Below are 16,110 nucleotides of genomic sequence, written 5' to 3' on the forward strand. Positions count from 1 at the left end.
TCACAAGTTCGTAAGCGATATTACTGGAAATCGTAGGTCTTTTCCAGCTCTAAAATTCTGGATTTATAAAATAAATAAGTAAATAAAATATGCAAAGCTATGAAACTCATAGAAGATATAGTAGGTCGTGGAACAGTTTGTTTAATATGTTTAAATATAATTGCTTCCAGGAATTCTATGATGAGTGGCCAATCAAACTTGGAGAAGTCGAGCCTTATAAAGGTCCAAAGACACCAGATGGCAGAGTAAGTGCAAACGTCTTCCTCAGTGATATGTGTGCATGGTACAGGGTGCCAAAACCAGTAGGGAGGAAAGAAGAGTGCTGGCCTGAGAAGCCCTGGATTCTAGTCCTGTAAGTTTTGGGGGGACCTCAGAGTAGTAGAAAGAACACTGGACAAGGAGTTTGAGGTTCAAGTCCCAGGTCTTCCCTAGCCAGCTAGGTGCTCCTTGCCTTAACTCATTGTTTAACCTCTCAATTTCCTTTTCTGTAAAGCCGGGCTTAGCGAATCAATAGATCTCAATAGGGAGGGACACATCAGAGCCACCTGCCCAGCTTTTTAAGTGCACTATGCCCAGGCCCTCCTTCAAACCTGCTGGACTCGAGACTCCAGGCAAGGGTTGGATAGTTGTGTCCCCCTTGACACAAGCTTCAGAGGGCAGGAACGATGTCTCACCACCATGTTCCCAAACACACAGGAAAGTGAAGGTACTGGGATAGAATGTGTCCAGGCCTTGGGGTTTTCATCTGCCCAAAGAAGTAGAGAGATTAGTTCTCAAGTCCCTTCCAGCTTGGAAGGTGGGAAATGTTCATTATACAGTGGGGAAGAGGAAACATTGACTGAGGTTGAGAAATTACATGGTTTGTTCCACTGAAGTTAGTAGTCAGGTATTTCTGGACAATAGAAAGGGATCAGCTAAAAGTAAAACAAGATTCCCGTGAAAGCTGTTTGGATAAACTCAACTTTTAAAATTTAGCTTAACAGGCTTGTTCATGTAGATAAATAGCCAATAGTATTTTCTAGTTGTGTTGCAAGCTTGTAATCAGGACATGAGTAATTTGGTGGTAGTTATGCAGAGCAATGCGGTTAGAATGTAAGGTACCATTTAAATGAGTTTTAAAGTATAAGCTCGCCTATAAGAAGTGTTTTCTTTGGGAAATGAGATCACTCTCATAATTTCTTTCCTCTTAGGAAGTCATCTTTTATAAAATCATCGATTACATTTTACATGGAAAAGAAGAGATCAAAGTGATCCCGTGAGTACTGTCCTCAGCAGCCAGGAAGTTGCCATTTTGTTTTTGCGCACAGTGCCTTTCTTCTCTGTATGACAATGATTTTCTTTCTTCTAATCTTCCTCAAGGACACCTCCTGCAGACCACTGGACTCTCGTTAGTGGGTTGCCGACCTATGTTGCTGAAAATGGATTTGTAAGTTATTGAACACATTTAAACCTTGAATAATACTGGATGAAGCCCTTATCAACTAAGGGGTGGGAGCAGTTGTGAAAGTAAAATGCACACACATGTGAGATGCCCACACAGGACGTGGGGGAGAGGCATCTTGGCAGTTGAAAGTAGGTTGACTGGAGACTTCCAGATTACACAAAAATATTTAGTCGTTGTGAGAAAGATTCATCCATTCCCCCAACTTTTTATTCTGTTAGCCATGCAAATTTCAGACATCCTTTAGAAGTCTGTGACCATGATTCATGTTAGGTTTAATTTGATCTCAAGTACAGTTACCTTGGTCAAGACTTGTGAAGCATGGGAAATTACTGACAAGAGAGAAAAATGAATAAATGGGGAACTTTGCCACTGATTGCAATGCAAAATGTAGTGGGTTGATAAAGTAAGTGAAGATCTTTGCCCCGGTCTATCACGTGGGGTGGGATGGGATGGGATGGACAGATAGCAGGCCAGGTCTGGCTAAGAGAGGTCAAGATATAGGCAGACAACAAGCAAGAGGTCTCTGGTAGGTCCCACAGGTCTCCAGGCCAGAGAACCAGAGTCACCATATTTTTCCCACTCTGCCTCAGCCATGCTTTCCTTCCTTCTCGTGGCTGATTTCTCTCCCTTGTTGGGCTTCTCCACCTTCTGTGTCATCTTTTGGCACCAAGATTCCTCCCTGCGAGAGTTCAATGCTTCCAACATTTCTTAGTGTTGGCATTTTCCTATCTTCCCCGTTATGAATCCAAGTTTCTGTAATGTATTTATAGCACTTACTTGCATATTTGCATATTTGATTTCGCTTTAGCGTTGTCCTTGTGTTTTGAGCAGTGTTCATTCAGCTTCATTATTTACTAAATGGGCATGTGAATTATAGTGACTAATAGAGTCACTCGAGGGTCAGAGGGAAGGAGAAATAAAACCTAGGTTAGCTCCTGTTTTCTTTCACTGTCGCAAATTTGCCTCTGCTTAGTGTGAAAGTTGCTGGGTTTGGAACAGTAGCAGAGTAAGGAAAATTCCAGATGTGACTGCAGGATGTTCTTATGTCAGGGTGCTTTGCTTTGGGGTTTCCAGGAGGCCTAAACCCTGGGGTCACTGGGTACAGGACCAGGTGGCCTCAAACAGGTGACATGATCCCTTTTTCTAGGTAGAGACATGCCAAAGGGGAAGAAAAGAAAACGAAGAGAAAAAACAATTTTATTTCTTTTAGGAATAAACAGCACTTTACACTAACAAATATCATGTTTTCAAAATCACTCCAAAATAATTGGAGTATTTTTTAAATGTTACTCCTGACTTAGTAGTAATGACGAAAACATTCCAATTCATTCCTGAGTCCACAGATACCACAACTTTTCAGCGTCTGTACATAACCAGATTGCTCGACCATTGACCCCCATCCTTTGTTTCCTTGCAGGCCACCTAGGCAGTTTTCTAGGGAAACAGGGTTTCCCCAAAAATCAGTTTGGAGAAAACAATCGTGTCAAAAGCCAGTTCATTGAATGGTTAATTTGCCAAGTCATCAACTTGCCATATTACCAACGTGCCAAGGGATTGATTCCCAAAGCAGGGGAGGATTTTCCGCCAGGTTTTGGTTCTATCACAGACCCACTGCACATGCTTCACTGCTGCCTTCCACATCGGAGCTCCTTCCCTGGGCCCCATCCCTGCTCTCTGAGAGCCCAAGACTGGCGGCAAACTGTTGTAAATCTAGTTTAAGGTATTTCTCACAAAATTGCTCATTAGGCAAATTGGCATTCCCAAAGTGATTTCCAGAGAATTGAGCTTGAGCCATTTCCTGGGACTCTAATTATGATTAGGGTGAACATACATCCAGTTTGCCTGGGCCAGCTTCCACGCACACCTGTTGTGCTTGAGTTATCAATAGTCCTCCCTTTCACTCCCAAAGGTATCACCCTATCATATGCACTTACAAGAGGCAGGACTTACTAAAAACATATTTTGTGTCTAGCACAGGATTTTCTCCAACTTGACATTATTGACATTTGGGGCCAGACAATTCCTTGTGGGGAACTATCCCGTGCACTGTACGATGTTCAGCAGCATCACTGCCCTCTACCCATCAGATGCTTTTACACCACCCTGGCTGGGAACCACTAGCCTAGAGGATGATTTCAAACATTTCAGCAGACCCAGCCAGAACAATGCGTTCCTGGGCGGGGCAGGGTGGGGGCTGCTGTAATATGGTGGTGCACTCTATGACTCAAGAGCCCTGGGTGCCTTGACTCGGTCCTGCCCTGGGCAAATCCCTTGGCAAATCCTTGACCTTGGGCCAGGGAGGGAGAGAGGGAGGGAAGGAGGGAAGGAGGGAGGAAGGAAGGAAATAGAGCCTTCCCAGAATCTCTGTCATCCCTGCCCCAGCAGAATGACCTTCTCCTCAGCTTCCTCCACTCCTTGGTCTGAACAGCCAGAAGTTTTGAATTTGGAAGAAAAATCCTTAGAGGCTGGGAAGAGTAGGCAGAAGCAGAGATTGTGCTAAATGTCACACAATGACTTAATTAGCAGAAGAGAACCTCAATGTGTTGTTAGCAAATTTGGCCCAGCCGTGGCTCAGTGTGAATAATTTGCCTGCAAATCATGGAGAGCCACAGAAGAAACCCTCGCCTCAAATGCATCCTTTCTTACACTGCTCTGTGGGTTGGTGGTCCCCCCTCCGCACGATGTTTCAGGACTTTCATGTCCTCTTGCTTTACAGATATGTAACATGCTGAACGCCCCCGCAGACGAGTACTTCACCTTTCAGGTAACTCTGCCCTCCGCCAGGCCTCCTATCACTGCTGCCCCCTCCCCCATCCTCAGGGTCTGCCTTGTGCTCAGGTGGCCGGGAGGCACGCACAAGGCTTACGTCCCATTCACCCTGGAGGGACCAGGGTCACCAACCAAGTAGCAGATTCTTCAGGGAAGGGAGAAGAGGTGGGAGGTGCAGGGGGATGAGAGGAGACAGGGTGTTTATCACCCCAGCACTGGGCGGGGAAGCGGGGGGACCCTGCCCCTTCTCCATGCCCTCCCGCTCCTGGTCACTCAGTGCTTCAAACAGCGCCTGGCACATCATAGGTGCTCACTAAGTGTTCTTCGCAGGAGTGATCAGCTGCACAAGGTCTACCACCTGGATTCAGCCCTTTTTGGTTTTCCCAGGCCCTTCCCTGCAGCTTATTAGAAAAGAAAAACTATTTATCGGGTCCTCGGGGGCCTCTCCTGCTGTCAGACTCTTGGTTTTATCTTTCCTCCTGCAGCATCCTGGGATCCCCCTCCCTACCTGTCCCCTCTGCCACCCCCTCCCCACGTGACTGCTGGGGAGAAACTCGCATCTATCTCTGCGGCCCCTCCCTTTCTGCCTTCTGGTTTGTGTTCTGTGTCCCTATTTTCACAAACATCCACTTAGAGCCCTAGTTCCGGTCAGGAACAGAGAGCCACCAGTGTCTTCCTGTCTGTCACACAGACACACACACACAGAGCCCCAGCTATGCCTGCTGGACAGGCTGCCTCCTCGGGCGAGAGGGGTGTGCGAGCGGCAGCAGACGCAAGCCGGGCCTGGGGAAACCTACGGGCGCCTGCTTTGTTTCCTGGAAGGTTTCCCTTGGATCTCCTTGTTCGTCCCTCTGCTCACTGATGTGGAAAACACACAAACACCATATGGCGCGTTTGCTCCTGTTCCTCCCTCCTTGCAGCCAAAGCCTCACTGTGACCATGCTGTGCTGGCCCTGACCCCTACATTTATGGCAGTCGGGTGCCGGGGAAGAGTACACAGGAAGGAGCAAGGGGGCAAGCACTTTCTAAAGTGTCTGACCCTAAGCAGTCCTTGTCGGAACAGGGATGGGGGGGAGCTGGCCCGGGAGAGCCCGGACTCTGCTCTGATATTTGGGGGCAGCCACGCATGGCTCCGAGGATAAAGATTTTGAGAACCACTCAAATCTTTTTCCCCAAAGCTTTGAATGTCAGGACACAATAAGTTGAGGCTTGGTTTCTCTGCTTTTCATTCCAAGTATAAAGACGAGCTTGCCAACTAATAAGCAGTTGTTTATTGAGCACCTGTCATATGCCCAGCACCGGCCCCTCACTTACATGGAAGCCAACAGTGTAGGAAATGCTCTTCCGCAGGATTAGGAAATAGCCTCACAGACAAAAATCAACAACTCCAAAGCATTTGGAAATCATCTAAACTGCTACCTTGTGCGCTCCAGGCTAAAAGTGCTGTTAGAATTCTGAAAAAGAAAAGTTCCGTATGGCTGGAAAAGGTGAGAGAAGGCTTCACAGGAGAGGCAGGCCAGCCTGGGCCTCTGGGGACGGCTCACTGTGCTGAAGGAAGCAGAAGAGCTACCCGGGGAGCTTATTTAAGATGCACATCCTCAAATTATGACACAAGCTTGAAAAAAAAGAAAAAAAGTCTTGCACGTTGACCTTACGCCACACTTTGAGAAATGCTCCTAAACTTCTGTGTCTGTATCCCCCCACTAGAATGTTATCAACCTGAGCTTAGGGCCTGTGGTTAGTAGCCCCAGCAACTAGCCCAGGTCCTGGCACATCACAGGGGAACACAAAAGACGGTTTTGATGGATCCGTCAGGAACACAGAAACCACACTAGGTATTTCAACAGAGAGAATTTAATATAAGGAATTAGTTAAGCAGGTGTTGGGGGACAGAAAAAGTGAATGGGGAACACTGAGGCTTCCGATCCTTATAGCAGTGGGCAAAAGAGAAGCCATTAGGGTTGTTACAGTGTAGATACTTGGTTCCAGTACACTGCATCAAATGGCCTAGAACACTTTTATGGCTCTATAGTCCCAGCTAATTTCTGACCCAGTGTAGGAATTGTACAGCTCACATAGGGATTAGATTATTCTTCCTTAAAGATAACCAGAGTTGGGGGAAGGTAGCTACGACAGGGTAGTAGTTCAGGGAAGCCTGTGATGCTCCATTAGTCCTCTATCTTGATCCTAGTGGTGGGAGCATGTATGTACACATGTGATGAGCTTGCATAGAAATACACACACGCATGCACACACACACAATAAGTACACATAAACCTAGTGAAATCTGACTGAGATCCATGGATTGTATCAGTATCTATTTCCTGGATTTGATGGTGCACTACAGTTACACAAGCTGTTACCTCTGGGGAAACTGGGTGAAGGGTACCTACGGCTTAACTATACATTTCTTTTGCAACATCCTGTGAATCTATAGGTATTTCAAAATTAAAAGTTAAGAAAATAATCTAAATGTCCTTCCTGTTTGTAGAAAGGACCTGTAGATGAAACTGGCTGGGTCATTAAAAATGTCTTATCCCTGCCTATTGTCAACAAGAAAGAAGATATTGTGGGAGTAGCTACATTTTACAACAGGAAAGATGGAAAACCTTTTGATGAATATGATGAACACATTACTGAGGTAAGTGCAATGATAAACTAATGGAGACAAATGAAATTCATGAAACAATAGAGGTGGCACAATTATTTGTTATTCTGGAGTGATATTTTTGAAGGGCCATTAAGGCATGAGTCACATATGTTTGCGGTCAATATGTGGTTATTGTGTCATTTCTGTTTCCTGGCTTCTGTAAACTGCAACATTTTCTTCCAAAGATTGAACTTTGGCTTAATCAAAATTCTTTACAATATTAGGCAACTGGACAGAAATTTTCTATCTCCTTTCCCCACCCCTTCTATTCCTTATGTTTCTTGCTGTCACCCTCAATCCTCTGAGTTTCAGGCTGTGCTTTATTCTACTGGATATTGTAATTCTTTTGCTCTAATAAAATATTCATGGTGCCTGGTGCACTTTGAAAAGCAAGGGATTAGCCAATTTCATTGTCTGGGGCTGATTATTAGTACGTTTTTGTTCTTAGATTGAAATACGAAGCTGAATTGTTGATGGTAGAAGGGAGATTGATTGAGAGGAAAGAATGTAGATGGTTGCCTCCAAATCAGTTTTTCAGTTTTAGAGAATTGAATCACATTTTATCCATTTCAGACTCTCACACAATTTCTTGGATGGTCTCTTTTAAATACTGACACCTATGATAAAATGAATAAGCTAGAAAACAGAAAGGATATAGCTCAGGAAATGCTCATGAGCCAGACCAAAGCTACTCCTGATGAAGTCAAGTCTATTCTGGTAAGTGGGGAATTCAGTCCTGTGGACATTAGGTGGCATCTAAGCACAGCTCCTAGAATTTGCCTAATTACTTAGAGGTCTGACAAATGAGAATAGGTTTAGTCCTAGGCTAAGGAGGAGGAGACAAGGAGATTGGTGGGGGGTGGGGTGGGGGCTGCGGACCTGGGTGGCCCAGTGGACACAGAGCCTTATTGGACTTCTTGGCTGCTTGGTTGGAATAGCACTTTGCTTAAACAACAACAACAACTCAACTCCTGGGTCTGTAGGAGCTGGAGGAGTGACATCTAGATTCAAGTACGTTAGCAAGGAAAAAATATTTCCAGGAAGGGAAGTGTATCAGTCAGTTATTGCCATATACATTGCCATGTATAACAACCATAACATCTCAGTGGTATACAACATTAAACATCTATTTTTTCACTCATGCATTGGTGGGTTGACTAGTCTTAAACTGATTTCTAGTTGGGCTTGGCTCTAAGCTGTGAGTTTGGTTTGCTCTATGCATACCTCATCCTTCTTGCCCAGAAGCCACTTGATAAATGCTCTTCTTATGGTGAGGTCAAAGGTGCAAGAGAGCAAGCCAAACTGTGCAAGCTCATTTCAAGTCTTCCCTCATGGCACATTCACTAAAATTCTCATTGGCCAAATGTGGCCAAGACCAATATCATGGACGATGGGGAAGCAAGTAGATAGATATTTATTAACAGTGTTCTAATCACCACCAAATGAAGGGAAAATATCACACATCCCCTATCTCTATTCCTTTTATTTCCCTGGTTTTCAGAGTGTGTGTGTAGGTGTAGTTTTCTTGGGGTGGGTTTTGTTTTTTCTGGTCTTGGTTTTGCTGACTTGCTTGAGGATTAAGATAAATTTTATTTGACAGTTGAGATGTTAAAAATGAGAAAACCTGAGGAGGATGAAGAGAAATTTCCATAAACTAATAGAAAAACAAATATAAGCCACTCATTTTTCTCTCTTTCTTGCCTACATATAAATAACCCACATTTCTCTCTCTCTCTCTCTCTCTCTCTCTCTCTCTCTCTCTCTCTGTGTGTGTGTGTGTGTCTCCCCTTCTCTCTCTCTGACAGCCACTGTTACATTTTCAGGAAATAAAAAAAATTCATTACATTATTTTTTTTGGAGAAAATTCTTCATAATCAATGCTATAGGTCTTTTTTGTACCTAGAATACATCTTTGCAAAGAACTCATTACAGCATATTTTAAATACATTTAAACTGATCTTAAGAGTAGAGGAGTCAGATAGAAATTTACTTTATGGGAATTTCACACTTCAATTGCTTTTACATTTTAGAAAATTAAAGAGAAGTTAAATATAGATGTAATTGAAGACTGTGAAGAAAAACAACTTGTCACAATTTTGGTAAGTGTTTTACTTCTATCCTTAACGCCGCTTAAATAAAATATATTAGGATACATGTTCTCATTTCTCATGTAAGAGTTTCCTCTTCTCTGTCACCTTTAAAGACTAAAAAGAAAAGAGATTTCTTATAAAGAGTGACCTTTTAGTTCTCTGCATTTTTTTCCTCCTTGTGCCCCCTACAGTCCAATCCATAAAGATAATAGAGAATCAAAAACTAGGCTTCTGCGTAAAGGAACGCAGGCACAGATTCTAGGCATGTCATGGCCTCGTTTATTTTGATAGTTTTGGATGACACTGTGGTCACCCCGAAGACATGACAGAATTACAGTAGAACAAAGACCCTTCAAGGCACAATTGTCCTCTGCCAGCACTCGCTTCTGTTTTCTGGAACTTGGAGGAATGTGGTTCTTTCCTCTTGTTGCCACCAGTTGAAATGGTTGAAATAACTTCTCTTCCTGTTATTAATCCTATATTTGGTTCTAGGTAGTTTTGCCCGAAACTTCTTTGCTGTAGACATCTTTGCCACAACCATTTCGTGGCAAATATTTTTGCCACATAACTAAGTGATCTGTAAGGCAGTTTTTCTGTAAAAGAGAAAACTCTTTTGACAGTTTGGTTTGCTTTCTTCATTGATGAATTGACTGCCTTCAGCAGAGTTAATCTACTGAAGCTAGTTATCAGTAAAACTCTCGTCTTTATATTATGTAAACCTCAGCTAACCCTCACAATTGTCTATATAAACCTTAGCTAGCCCTCATAATGGTCTGTATGAACCTCAGCTAGCCCTCATAGTGGTCTATGCTGTGACAAGTACACGGGGTGGTCTTAAAGTAGGGGGTGATGACAACTCCGTATACGGACTTGATAGAAAATACGGTGATAAACCTCACTGGAAGTGTGGAGTAGAATGTGAAGCCAGACTGTGCACCAGGCTGTACTAGACAACGGTAACATGCCAGTCATAATGGCCAAAGCACAGTTACAAACGCATTACAACCTTAGCATTTCCTCCACATTCCCCATAGAACTTAGGAACGTCTATCAGCAGACGCGGGACAATCTGCCAGGAACAAACAATGGTGTAGAAGGCTTTCACAGCACAATACAGAGCTCTGTTGCAAATATGCCTCCTAGTATTTGGAAACTGATGCCTCTCTTAACAAAGGAAGAAATTTTAGTGAAAGAAAGAAAGGGTGATGCCAAAGGAGGAGACAAATCAACAAGAAAAAAAAAAAAGTGTAATACTCTAAATGAAAGACTTTGAAGACAAGCGCTGAGGTTTAATCCACAGAATGAAATCAGTTATTGGCACAGTACTGCCATGAATCTACGCTATACATTCTAAATATATTCAAATTTTTTAAAAAATTTGACAATAAGGTCTCTTTTATTGTGTTATTCATTTTTTTTATGTTACATAAAGATGTTACATAATGTTACATGTTTTATGTTACATCCTTTTTAATGAATGTCCCTCTCATTTTTTTTGTGATTTTATTTTTATGGCAAGAATTACCTTATAGCTGATTAATTAGTTACACAGCAAGAATGTTTGCAGTGAAGATGCAATCATGGCAAGGGGAGACGCATGACTTTTGGAGAACTCGGCAATATTTGATTGTGTTTTGAGTTCCTCAGTTTTATGCAGTAATGATTTGGGACAAGCCTGGAGCAGATTTTACATTCAAAACAGTCCATTTCCTTGTGAAGCTACTGGTTCTTTGCCCATTTTGTTGCTTCTTCAATGTAAGGGCCTTCGTCCTTTAGGTGGAGAACTAGAGAATTTCTACAGTGTCAGGATGCCAACTGCAGTTTTGTTTTATGAGGAGGACTGGGATAGGGGTGCGCTGATGTGGAAAGAAATCCCCCTACCTTCCCTCCTTTCCAAGACAAATCAGGAGGCCCTGCAGCTCGCGATTGCCACACCGTAGATCTGGAGAGGATTTCCCAAAGAAGTACCTTCGTCACTCATCCTTAATTCAGTTTTTTCTCATTCATGCAGTAGTTATCGAGAGGTACTATAATACAAGGAGCTGCGCTGCATCCTGAGGACAAAAGGTAGTGTGGTCTGGTCTTATCTGGTTCAAGAGGCCCCATTTACTGGGGAGATAAAATACAAACAGTGACACTGCTCCAGATGGACGAGTTCATAGACTGTGGACACCAACGGCCCCGGGGAGGCCAAGGGCCCGATTCTGCTCACAGACGGTGGTCGAATATGAGACAATAGCCGTGGCAATGAGGCTTGATGGGAAGGCAGGAGTTGCAGATAAGGGTTTTGGGGATGGCTGGAGGTGAGAAGGGGAAGCAAGACGGTACAGAACGGGGCCTGGAGACACAAGCGAGCACATTGTCTTAGAGAACCCCAGGCCAGCTGGTGTAGCAGAGCCCCAGGGAGCACAGGGGAGGAGCCCTGAGGCCCAGCGGGAAGGCGGGGCAGCATGACCGCCTGGTACCCCGTGAAGTGGCCCACTCAGGGGCCCAGGGGGACCCTTCTGGGAACAGACGGAGCAAACCAGCCTCGACACAGGTGGCCATCAGAGCCATTTCATGGCCAAGTGGGGTAGCAGCTTAACTGTGTGATTCCTCAGGGAGGTGAAAACTGGCCTTGGGGTGCCCAGAATTCCCACTTAGCAGACTAACCAAAAGCCCTTGTTCTTACAAACTCTCTGTGTCACAGAGTTTTAAATGGCTGTTCTTCAAAACCTATCATCTTTGTACTAAACTACTATCTTATTGGATTGCCTGTTACTGCAAATGGGATCTGGGAGTCATTCTTCTGTGAACCTCTTCCTTTGTTTCCTGCTAAAATGCACATTTACACTTTAGTGTGACTGAGCCTGAAAGCACTAAAAAGCACTTTCACATTTTATCTTCACTCTCCAAACTGTAGGACTGAGACAGCCTCTAGCGGGGAGTCTGTGTGGCATGGAGTTTTCCCCACCCCAGCCCATGAACCTTCTCTTACTCTGATTTTTAAAAGATGTGCTTATTGTCTGCCTCTCCGTGAGAATGCATGTTTCAGGAGCAATGATAATGTCTACTTTATTCATCCATAATGGCTACAACACACATAGGAACCAATAAGTGTTTGTTGAATGAATAAACAATAAATGAATGAAAGAAACAGAAGAACTCACATGGGTAAGGAAGCCGGGAAGGTTTGGAGAGAGAAAGAAAATGACAAGAAGGAGTAGCCAAGGACATAGCAGCGTCCTGTGAGAAATAGAGAAAAGTTTTGTGAATTGAACCCTCGTTAATTCTCTGTGGCACTTGCAGATGAAATTGGCATTGCTAGACAATGAAGACAACAATGTTACCGTTATTGTTCCCATTTCACAGGCTAGTTCAGTCTGGGAAATGTAGCTAATCTGAACCCAGAACTGAACACTAGTCTCCTGGCTCCAAACCGTTGCTTTTCAGGGAAAAAGAAAAAAAAATCTCTGCCTAAAGTGACCAGTCCAAGAGTAGACTGATGAGAGGGGATCACAGGAGGTCACTGGGAGACCTGGGGAACAGAGAGAAGGACAAGGGTGTGAGAAGTCAACTCCGACTCAGGGGTTAGGGGATGAAAACCCATAATTTTACTTAAAACAACCATATACCATTTGGTATTGAAATCTGTATAAAGTAGAGCGTGAACTATCCCCTGGGAGACCTTAAACTTGCTGAGGAACATGGCCTTAGCACAGTGCACAGGACTCAGCACGGGCTCAGTAAATACCCAATGCACTGAATTGCTCCTGTACGTGGACCCACATAGCTCTTGCTAACTTCTCCCTCCTGGTGCTTTCTCTCCTCCCCTGGGATTTCCTCCTCCCTGCCTTCCAACAAATCATCTGAACTCACATCCTTCCTGAATCTCTCCTTCTTCAATCCCACTTCCAACCTGCCTTCAATTTCTCCCCCAGCCCTGGGCCCTGGATGTTATGCTCTGTGAGTATTCTAAGCTCTCACCTTTCAATGATCTATACTGTATAACCATTTCAATAGACCGCGTTCTTTAAGGGCAAGATCCATAATTTTGTTTCCTCAGCCATGTCAATACTCATGTGCTGAGTTCACTCTCTAACCTATCTACAGTCCTAAATCCTAACAAGGTGTGGGGGTAAGTGAGGTGTCTGCAGGTGTACCAGTGCACCACAGAGCATTTGTTCATTCAGTCCACAGACATGTCCCAAGCACCTGTCTGGGACAGGCCCTGCCAACTCTGGGCTACCGCAGCAAATAAGACACGTGTGCTCCCACACTGTGGTGCCCACAGTCTACTGAGCATGTAAAGAGTACGATAGAAAAAGGGGCGCCTTGGGGCGCCTGGGTGGCGCAGTCGGTTAAGCGTCCGACTTCAGCCAGGTCACGATCTCGCGGTCCGTGAGTTCGAGCCCCGCGTCAGGCTCTGGGCTGATGGCTCGGAGCCTGGAGCCTGTTTCCGATTCTGTGTCTCCCTCTCTCTCTGCCCCTCCCCCGTTCATGCTCTGTATCTCTCTGTCCCAAAAATAAATAAACGTTGAAAAAAAAAAAATTAAAGAAAAAGGGGCGCCTGAGTGGCTCAGTCGGTTAAGCGTCCGACTTCGGCTCAGGTCACAATCTCACGGTTCGTGGGTTCAAGCCCCGCATCAGGCTCTGTGCTGACAGCTAGAAGTCTGGAGCCTGCTTCTGATTCTGTGTCTCCCTCTCTCTCTGCCCCTCCCCTGCTCACACTCTGTCTCTCAAAAATAAATATATGTAAAATAAAAACTAAAAAAAAAAAAGAATACAATAGAAATGAATTAAGTGATCGCATACTATTTACTAAACATTTCTTGAATAGGAAAATAAAGTCGAGTACTGAAAACGGGTAAGGCTGCTGCAACTAAACATTTCATTTAGCAGCAAAGAAAGAAAACAGCCATTGGAGATGGATTTGGAATTGAATTCCAGCACTCAGAAAGTTTCTTAATATAGCTGAGTCTCAGTGTCACCATCTGGAAATGGGGATAATTGTGCAGGTTTGTTGTGAGGATAATAACACACGTAAACCGCATCCCCCAGAGCCGGTCCCACTGAGGCTCAGTGGGGTTGCGTGCGGTATCCTTTCGTGGTAATTTTGTTTTACGCCCAGGGCTGAATGTGTGAGACCAAAGGGAAAGAAGATGCATGTAACCTGAAACCATCTGTCCTTGTCCCAACAGAAAGAGGACTTGCCAGACCCACAGACGGTGGACCTGTACGAATTCCGCTTCAGTGACTTCCCCATCACAGAGCACGAATTGATTAGGTGTGGGCTGCGACTCTTCTTTGAAATAAACGTGGTGGAGAAATTCAAAGTACCCGTAGAGGTCAGATCGCATTTAATTTAAAATACTGTGTGATTCTGTTGCTGTACTTGCTAATGTGTCCCGTGGTTCAAAAGATTAACTTCAGTTAGGATTTTCAATTATTATTAACTTTGTAAATATATCAGCTTAAACCCTGTCAACAAGACCAACCTATCTTTTTAGATAAGATTGTCACAGACCTTGTAACCTTTAGAATTCTATTCCAAAGTCTGAACGGTGTTGTCTTCTTTGGGTGACAGGTTCTTACCAGGTGGATGTACACCGTGAGAAAAGGGTACCGGTCCATCACTTACCACAACTGGAGGCACGGGTTCAACGTGGGGCAGACCATGTTTACCTTGCTGATGGTAGGTGCAGAGAGCTGTAAATAATTGTCAACCCACACATTTCCCTCTTAGGCATGATGAGAAATGGATACGGTCCACCATTTTAGGTCAGTAATTTTGGAATTCGTGGACACAATCCTGTAAATCCCAAACTTCCCTGTGGATGATGCCAGGGAACATGGGTATCCCTGGGTATGGGGCTGGGATTATCACCTTGACATTCACATACTTACCTCTTTAAAGGAAAATTCGGTTACCTGCTGGGTTTTGTAATTGCCCAGAAGGAGCTGCAATATGCAAGAAATTAAGCCAACTTGGTCTAAAAACACAGCAGGCCGTCTTCTCCTTTGCAGGCAGGCTTCACTGCACTTGTTCGGAGGTGTATTTATGTAAGTAAATGTATATACATATATTCTTTTAGACAGGTAGACTAAAGAAATACTACACGGATCTTGAAGCCTTTGCCATGCTCGCTGCTGCTTTCTGCCATGACATTGACCACAGAGGCACCAATAATTTGTATCAGATGAAGTAAGTGATATACTGATGATGTTTGAAGGCACCTCGGGGGAGAAGAGAACTTGTCTCTGTCCCTTGGCCCTGTCAGCAACTCTTCATCACATTTAGGACTCTCAGGGCCATGTTCTGTTCCTTCTGAGCTTCAGCCTCATGATAATGTCTGCTTTCTCCTGGGAAGCTTGCAGCCCTGCAGCCCCCTTGCCCTTGGGTTTCCACTTCCAGGCATGCCCTGCCCTACCTGTAAATGCCTTCACTCCTCCTTTCTTCAACTTGATTAGCCAGACTATCAGATTCGTATATGAAAGTGCACAGGCCTTGGGCTTACACTTGTATACACCTGTGTAGCCCCCAGCTTAAGCCAGGGGGCGTTTCTTCCTGGGCTCACTCCTCTCCCTTCCCCTGGCTCCTCTGCTGCTCCCAGCTCTCCTTCAGCTGGTTTGCACCTTATTCTCCTGCCCCGACAACGTGCAAACAGTAAGGGTGCAGGTTCTCAGCTCAGACAGACTTGGGTTCACAAGTCATTTAAACTTTGTAAGCCTCGACTTCCTCGCCTGGAAAATAAGAGTTATAATAATGGTACCTAATAGGTAAGGTCGTTGTAAAGATGAAATGAACAAATGAATATCATGGTAGCCTCTTGGCAGTAAATGAGTAGTAAGTATTATTATTCTGTCACTGACACCCTTCAAAATTCATCAGCAATGCCCATGGCCAGCCTTGCTCCTTGATAATGGCTTTTAGGATGCCCTGTGTGCCTTAGATACTGTATCCTCACCTCTGACACACTAGCTACTGGAGGCACTAGGTATTCTAGAGACAACAAGCTTTGGAGTCTGGGCTTGTGGGGTCCAGCCACTTCCTGGTTGAGGCAGCTTGGGGGACATCCCTTCATCTATTTGAGACTCAATTTCTTAACGGTAGAATGGGCACAATATCTACCCGCAAAGACTTGTGGGAATCAAATGAAATTACATGTAGACGAAAC

The 16,110-nt window shown here is 44.4% G+C and overlaps 1 protein-coding gene across 1 annotated transcript in view; it reads left to right on the forward strand.

Moving 5' to 3' along the window:
• Nucleotides 1–16,110, forward strand: part of PDE6C (phosphodiesterase 6C) — a 44,589-nt gene that overhangs the window by 8,772 nt on the left and 19,707 nt on the right. Inside the window, 10 exon segments of the mRNA XM_047073189.1 lie at nucleotides 171–245; nucleotides 1,191–1,255; nucleotides 1,360–1,426; nucleotides 4,161–4,208; nucleotides 6,705–6,854; nucleotides 7,437–7,580; nucleotides 8,894–8,962; nucleotides 14,134–14,280; nucleotides 14,520–14,627; nucleotides 15,028–15,137. Coding sequence (XP_046929145.1) covers nucleotides 171–245; nucleotides 1,191–1,255; nucleotides 1,360–1,426; nucleotides 4,161–4,208; nucleotides 6,705–6,854; nucleotides 7,437–7,580; nucleotides 8,894–8,962; nucleotides 14,134–14,280; nucleotides 14,520–14,627; nucleotides 15,028–15,137 — 983 coding nt within the window.

This window comes from Lynx rufus, unplaced genomic scaffold (genome assembly GCF_022079265.1).
Source record: "Lynx rufus isolate CCGP_SWC_20201006 ecotype Redwood Valley unplaced genomic scaffold, mLynRuf1.p SCAF_11, whole genome shotgun sequence".
Classification (NCBI taxonomy): Eukaryota; Metazoa; Chordata; class Mammalia; order Carnivora; family Felidae; genus Lynx; species Lynx rufus.